Source organism: Dipodomys spectabilis, unplaced genomic scaffold (genome assembly GCF_019054845.1).
Source record: "Dipodomys spectabilis isolate Male_0828 unplaced genomic scaffold, ASM1905484v1 ptg000054l, whole genome shotgun sequence".
NCBI lineage: Eukaryota > Metazoa > Chordata > Mammalia > Rodentia > Heteromyidae > Dipodomys > Dipodomys spectabilis.
This window is the reverse complement of record NW_024870731.1, coordinates 34,689,405-34,697,529: the sequence shown is the minus strand read 5'-3', so window position 1 is coordinate 34,697,529 and position 8,125 is coordinate 34,689,405. Positions and strand designations below refer to the sequence as shown.

Below are 8,125 nucleotides of genomic sequence, written 5' to 3'. Positions count from 1 at the left end.
AATACAATGAATGAAAATGATCTCAGGTTGAAATTGGTAACTCATTGGAAATATGACCATCTCTGGAGAAATAGGAGCTCAATAAATACTAGTCAACTCTTCACCTAAGACTTTTACTTTCAAAATTTTACATAATAAATTTAGACTCTATATACTCAACGAGTGGTTTTAATAACATATTCATATTCCTTTTTACATTTTAAATAACCAGTGTATTTTTTTGATCCTTTAACCTGTGGTGAAGCAAATCCACTGAGACAGTTCATGGAGACTGAATTCAAATGTGCACACAGATAAACTCACAAAATATCAACATCTAGGCAAGCACACTGAAAGGGACATTCAGGCAGATAGGGAGAATGGTCACTTTGGGTTCAGTCGAGGTGAATCTAAGTACAGGGTTTATTTTGTGTTCTGCATTTTGAGCACCTGAAAATGGAGATAAAAAGAAAACCTAGGCCCAGAGTGTTTACATTTGATTTTTGTTTGTTTGAGGGCAGTGCTATATTTCTTAACACAGTTGCAGGTTTTGCATTCAAGATGCAATCTACCCACATCTTTCTACTCCTACATAAAAGTTCTTGCTTCCTTGACCAGATAAACATGGAAGGTTTGGGGTGAGCCAGAATGGAGTGCGTGTGTGTGTGTGTGTGTGTGTGTGTGTGTGTGTGTGTGTGTGTGTGTGTGTGTGTGTGTGTGTGTGTTGTGTTTATGCCCGGAGTGGAAACGTAGCGGTAGAACTTCCATTGCTTTCGACAGATCCTTTCTCCTTCGATGTAGCATAAGCACCAATGAAGGATCCATCTTCATTGAACAGACCGTGATCGCCCTCTCCATACTCCACCAAACTGTCAGCACTTCCTGTGGCCTGCATGTCTCTAGTGAGGGACCGGAGGCTTCCTTTCAAAGGCTTCTCGTCACTGTCACTAGACAACAAAAACAAAAATAAGCCTTAAAAATACCCCAATTCCAACTATCTGAAATTCCACCAGAGTCACTCCTATGCGCGAACAGATTCTACTACTTTTCAGGCATCCACACTGGCCCAGAAGAAGAGATAGAAAGCCAGAGTGATACATCCACCATTACATGTTGAAGAAGCCCTAAAGGACACATGTCACTATGAATAAGGGAGAAATGATTTCCTGTTATTCATGCATGTCATCTTCCGGTTGAGATTAGGAGTTGTGTGTGGGTGTTTTGTAGCCTAGCTTCAATGTGTTGAGAAACTCTGAGCCCAAGGGCACACAGCGAAAACAGGCTGGAGAAAATGCTTTCTGTGTGAAGCTATTAGGTATCTGAGACAACTGATGATTGGCTATGAATGAGCATAATTTACAAAGGTCTACAATTCATTCATGGTTTTGTTCATTACTCACCCAACGCCAAAGCTCTATGAGGGATGCATTTTTAAAATAATTACTGGCCAGAGTTATTTTTTTATAACTAAAATGATTTATAAATTTTTTAAAAAAGAATCAAATTTGAAAAAGTACAAATAATACGTGTAGGTTGTTTTTAACTTCTTTCCCTTTAGTTTGGGAGGAATTTAAAGCCACGTTAGTAGAGACGTATGAAGTCACTTATAAGTAAATTTGTTTAGAATGAAAGCTAGTTTTTGCTCATGTGTAATGTTGTTGTTGGTGGTGGTGGTGATGGTGGTGGTGTTTTTCTGAAACAAAGCCTGGCTCTGTGATTCAGGCTCCTTTTGAGCTCAAGATCCTCCTGCTGGGATTACAGGCGTGCTCAACCTTTCCCGACAACAAAATACTCATGACAAAGACATTAAAATGTATTTTTTGTAGCTATCATTATAAAGTAAGTATTTTTGTCTATTTCAAAAACTTGCTCAATGTGTTTCAATGTATTTTAAAATGAGACATGGGTTTACCTGTATTCACCAAAAGTTTCATCTTTTGCTGACTGAATTTCTGGATCTGGGTGCAAATCCTCCTTTTCTTTCACTAAGCACGAACCAAAGAAAGCAGAAAGATAGTAAGACAAAGACGGTTTGAAGCCATTGTGAGGAAAACAGCATTGCTACAAATGATTTGAGACCAGTGGTCTTAGTCTCTCTGTGGCTATATCTACAACACATCAGTTACGTGTCTGTTGAAACCCAACCCAAGGAACGTGTCCTCAACATTGCAAGGGCATTGAGCCTCACAGGAAGATGCCGGCTTTGGTTTCTCTGTGAAGACAAAATGCTACTAATTAATTTCAATATCCAAATCTTTTGAAGGCCCCTTGTAGGCCTCTGGCATCCAACCAACGTAAGCAAACAAAGAAAAATAAAACCATCATTTGGTTCTACATAATCCAGGCTGTCCCTGAACTCACTATGCAGCTAAGGTTGTATTTGAACCCATGCTAGAATCATAGGCTCATGCCACCAGGCCCACCCATGCAATTTTATAAGAACTTGCAAATCATGTCTTGATGGTTCTATATACACATGATAGACTCTTGATAAGTACTTTGTGGATGAATTCCTGAGCAGTAATCTGAATATCATCTTATACAAAAACATATAGATATGAAGCCAATAATCTTAACAACATTCAAAACTATAAATGTGGGAAAGACAATAATATATTTGCATGAATTTCATGTAAAGGCAAATATTACATGTTTGCCTGTCATGGCCTTTATTCATATTTAGTGTATCGTCAATTTAAGATGGTAGAATACACATTTCAAGTCACGCTAATAAGAAATACAGTGTCAGGAACAAAGCTGACAAGTGGAGCCAGTAGCGTTAGAATGTTCTAGTACAAAATAGCCAGATCATGCCAGGCACAGGATCCTTGCTACTCAGGAGGCTGAGATCTGAAGATCACGGTTCAAAGCCATCCAGGACAGAAAAGTCCCCATCAGATTCTTATCTCCAATTAACCAGTCAAAAACTGGAAATGGAGCTGTGGCTCAAGTTGGTAAGAGAGCTAGCCTTGAGCAAAAGAGCTCAGGGACAGTGGCCAAGTACTGAGTTCAAGCCCCACAACTGACAAATAAAAATCTAGATCATGTATATACAGAGATGTGCTATGGATAGCACCTTTCTTCTGAGGATATAAAAACATGTATAATTTGGTAAGTAAGATGACTTTTCAGTATCTCTTCTATTTTATTGATGGAACATAGAATCTTGAATAGTATCATGAGTTCTGACAAACCTGTCTTAATCATCAGAAACTAGAAAGCAAATCATTACTTAGAAGTAACATAGGTCCTCCCTCTACTTTTAGATTAGTTAATTTAATTTATGTAACTATACATGGATATATAAACCTGACTTACATTTATAATTTAAAAAATTAAAAAGTCTCTGAAGGTTGCTCCCAGAAAACACAATTTAATAAGCCAAAAATCACAGTGGGAAGAATTTACCTGAGTATTTTCCACCTCGGTTCCTCTTGACAAAACAAACGGTTAACAATATTAGTGTGAGAAGAGCAATCGCACACATCAGTCCAATAAACCAGCCTTGAGTAGAGATGTCTTCGTACAACCCGGCATATTCTGTGGAATAAAGAGATGTCACACCCTTGGACTCTAAAAACTATTTAGAGTTTCTATGTCACTTCTAGGAAAAGTCAGATATTTAAAAATCAACAAAATACCCAATTCCATGGTTTGGGTTTGGTTTTTGAATGATCTCAGAAAAATAAAAGTCATTAAGGCCATTCCATTGGGGAACCACTAGTGAGCGACTCCCTCCTTTGTAAGGAAGGACCCTACTTGCCTTTGCTTCTGAGGACAGACATGAGGAAGGCAGCGAGGCAGATGTTAAATGCTAAAGCAACAGGAAGCAAGGAAAAGCATAGGCTGCCTGAGTTACAAGCAGATCGCCATAGCCATTCTGTGGCTTTTTGATTTATTCTTCTTCTCTGTTTAGTGTGTGTTATTAACAGATGCCAATTAACGGATGATGTTGTTTTAGTGATTACTCTGGTTAAAAAAAAAACAGTAAGAGAGAACTTGGCCTATTGTCAAAGATTTACATGTTGAGAATTTTGAAATGCTATTCCCATGTAAATGGAAATTGTGACTTGCTTATTGACGCCCTCTGTGTTTTGACTGGAACACGGAATGTATAGTACAGTTAATCCACAGGACACAGGTGTATCAGCTAAGACTACCCCAAAGAGAATCTCATTTCTCACCTCTCCCTCTTGTCTCAATTACATCTTGGAAAATGCTATCGTTATCACCCCAATTCTTAGTCATTAGGCGAACTATATGTTCTGCTCCAGGCTCAAGTACCTCTATTGGGTGAATCTTTTGAGTAGGATTTACTCCTTCTGATATCTTCCTGATACCTTTACCTAAGAAAGGTACACAGTTAAATCAAGTGAATCGTAATCATGGACAGGCAGGATATGAAAGGTAAATATATATTATTGTTATTCGAGATGGTAAAAATGAAATTCCACATTAGCATTGTTTTTTCCTTAAATATTTCTTGGACTTTCAAGAAAATTAACATTTTAAGACTTTATTTTTTTAAAAAAACTAAACTTAAAATGAGAAAATGAGGTGATGTAAAATTCATGGTTGTTTAAGATGATGTGTTTGTCAATGGGATGGAACTATAAATCTGCCTACTTCTCTAAGTGGTTCAAAAACCAGACATAGCCTTGAGAAATCTATACAATATAATTTCATGTAATTTGGATTTCCATGGGCCTAGTGGAGTAAACTGTGTTTTGGCTTTGTGTTCATGATATTATGATATTAATCAACGATGTATTTGGCATAATTCCATATTAAATAAATACATTTACATATATTTTTGCCTTTTCTCCAAATGTATTGATGGAAAAGGATCATAATTTGGTCATATATTAAATATTTGAAATTATACAAACTTAAGCTACCTAAGATGCAGGTTTATAGGCACACTGAAATGGAATGGTTTCACAGACATGTGGAAATTAGTGTGAGAAATGAATACTTTTCCAAAATGCCAATGTATTAATAGTAAAAATCTTACAGAAACAGATGAAAGGGTTAAGCATAATTAAAGATGCATTTTTTAAAATCTTGTAACCAAGTATCTTTCTGCACTTAGTCCCTGGTTTTGCTAGAAATAAATTCAATATAGTAATAGTGAATCAGAAAATGATCACAACCTATACATGAAATAAAATACAGTCCATAATGAGAATGGAAGGGCTTGTATACTTTTAAGTGGGCAGGTTACATATCAATATTTGGTTTTAATTTTTTACCACAGAGTAAAAACTGAATAACAAGATGGTGTTATTAGAACGACACCATGAAAGGAAAGAAGGCCAGTTTAAGAGCTGAGTAATGCTTTAAAGATTCACTGAATATAGAATGCAATTGATTTTGGCCTTGAAACACCAGAAATATTAGTATGTTAGGCAGTGCAAGTTTGGGGAAAATAGAGAAAAGTGAGTGACTTATTCAATCATAGACAATACACGAACACACTTCTCTTTGACTCCTTCCTTTCCCTGTTAGATTGTGTGGCCAGAAACCTGAAGTGACAACCAGAAAACCTTCACACAGATACACACAGACACACAGACGCACAGACGCACACACACACACACACACACACACACACCAACAAAAGCGCATGCCTGTTAAATCTCATGCTGTGCAACTGTGCTTAAAATATACGCTCCAGCCAGAGGAAGAAGAGGGAAAATATGGAGATGTAGTCTGCCATTTAACCAAAGTTATCACTTTTAGAATGTTTAGCTAACTCAAAATGAATCTCCTTTGTGGAAATATATCTAATTTTCAAAGACCGTGTTGGAATCCAGGGGGACGAGATATGACAATGTTTATCTCATAAACATGGCAAAGCATGCTGACAGAGGAAACATCATTGTCAACTGGGAAAGGAGGGAAAGCCACTGGAAGAGTGAAAACACAGATCTGAAAAAGAACATGAGCACGATTAGGGAGTATGTTAATGAGGGACACATAGGAGAAAGAAGAAATCTGCTTGGAGACATACAAACTCACCAGTGATAGCTTTAGCTGACAGAAATGTGACCGGGGTTATAGAAAAACCAAAAGCCGGCTCACTCCTGTAATCCCAGCTACTTAGAAGGCTGAGATCTAAGGATAGCTGTTCCAAGTCAGCCCTGGCCCAACAAGTCTATGAGATTCTTATCTCCAATCAGCCATTAAAATGCTGTTCATGGCACTGTGGCTGCAGCTCAAAGTGGAAGAGTATAGAGTACTAGCCACAAGCACAAAAGCTCAAGAGACAGGACCAGGCCCAGGCCCTGAGTTCAAGCTCTGGTCACAGCTCACATGCTTGCATGTACACACACACACACACACACACATATACACACATGTGTGTACACACACACATTACACATCAAAAACACACATTATTGCCATCCTCCATAAAATCATTTTGTCAAATGTGAATGCCACCAAGATGAAAATTTTCAACATACAGGGTAGAACATGTAACCTCTGTAAGTAATCTCATGAATATTTTCCTTCAATACTCTTAAACAAACTAGGATATGCCTATCATTTGTGAAGAGTGAATTTTTCAGTTACATTTATTACTTGATCCATCCTTGGTAATAAGCCATAGGAGTTTAGGGGTATCATTTGAAAATATATACTCTTTACATATAAGGGAATTTAAATATTAAAGAAGCTTGGAAAGAACAAGAATGCTTTTTTTTAATCTAGACAGAGGAGGAAGAATTGACTATAAAGGGGAAGGGAAACTATTTAACACCCAAGCACACTGACTTAGTGGTTCACAAATTGAGCCTATTATAAGAAACAGCTTTAATAAATGACAATTTAATTTCATTCACTACTTTCTAGATATTGCTTCTCTCTCAAATCCTCTCATGTCTGACCAGCCGGAATCATTCACAATCCCACTTTCTTTTCTCTTTTAAGTACTTGGACAAAGGAGCTGTCATGCCGTAAAGCACCTTCTGAATACAGTGTAAGTCAGTTTTTCCAATCTATTTTACAATATTACTCTACTTTCTTATTTCCAATGATGTCCTATGGCTATAACAGAAAGCTTAAATCATAATTGGAGAAATAATTTCTGAAGAGAAATGTGATAGGGTAGGAACAAATAGAAAGTATGATTGGATTAGGGGAAGCATTACAATGAAACTATAGATCACTCGGTCATTTTTAAACTTAGTGGTTTGAAACACATCACCAGACAATACAATACAATTAACATATGAGTCCCTGTACCTCTGTATTAAGGCACGAAAGTAGGACGTAGTATGTCAGATTCTGCATGGAAGCATACCTTCCAAGGAAAAAAGGCAGATGCTTTTCTTTATGGACACATTTCCCAAAGAGAAATCTCTCTCTACTAACACCTCATGAACAATTTGATCACCTTGGGTCCCCATATTTTAATTAAAGAGGGATTATGGGTCCTGGCCCTGTCTACAACAAACTGTGGTTTGTTGGATGGCTATTATTTGGAAATCCATCACATGAGGCAGTATGAGCTTTAAAAGGACTTGCAATAGGTTTTGATTCTATGTCTGTGGTGATCAGACAGATTAGGATCACAGTCCCTTGTAGTTTACAATGAAGAGCAAGGTGTCTCTTGGTCAGGATGGTGCTTTAAGAAGCCATGACACACAAAGGCCCCTGGTACTTACTCCCTTCTCCTAAGGTCGCGCTCTCCTCTGTGACTGGCTTTCCACAGCCCTTAGAAGTGCAAGCTCTCAGGTAGAACTTGTACTTGGTGGCTGCACTAAGGTTTGACAGATGCCAGCTGGCTTTTGATGGGCCGGTAATGTTGATCTCATTCAACTCTCCAATGTCATAGGTGTCATTTACTAAAGAAAGAAGCATGGACAATGTCTCAAATTTCATGTTACTTAACCATTAAAGTTACAGTGTGTTTTGTTTTAATTTTTACTTATGGTATATAAGAATTTTTTCCTCCTTTTTTGTGGGATTGGGGATTCAACTCCAGGCTTTGCATTTTCTGGGAAAGGTGGATAGATAGATAGATAGATAGATAGATAGATAGATAGATAGATAGATAGATAGATAGATAGACAGACAGACAGACAGACAGATAGATAGATAAAATATATACATAGATACATATTATAGATAGGATATCTAT

The 8,125-nt window shown here is 37.4% G+C and overlaps 1 protein-coding gene across 1 annotated transcript in view; it reads right to left on the bottom strand.

Moving 5' to 3' along the window:
* Positions 1 to 708: 708 nt before the first annotated feature.
* The window catches only part of Chl1 (cell adhesion molecule L1 like), a 63,115-nt gene continuing 55,698 nt past the window's right edge, over positions 709 to 8,125 (bottom strand). The window contains exons 22-25 of the mRNA XM_042680059.1: positions 7,650 to 7,829; positions 3,388 to 3,519; positions 1,892 to 1,964; positions 709 to 926 (exon numbers count right to left, since the gene is read on the bottom strand). Of these exons, the coding sequence (XP_042535993.1) occupies positions 710 to 926; positions 1,892 to 1,964; positions 3,388 to 3,519; positions 7,650 to 7,829 (602 nt within the window). The 3' untranslated portion in view covers position 709. The remainder of the gene's footprint in view (positions 927 to 1,891; positions 1,965 to 3,387; positions 3,520 to 7,649; positions 7,830 to 8,125) is intronic.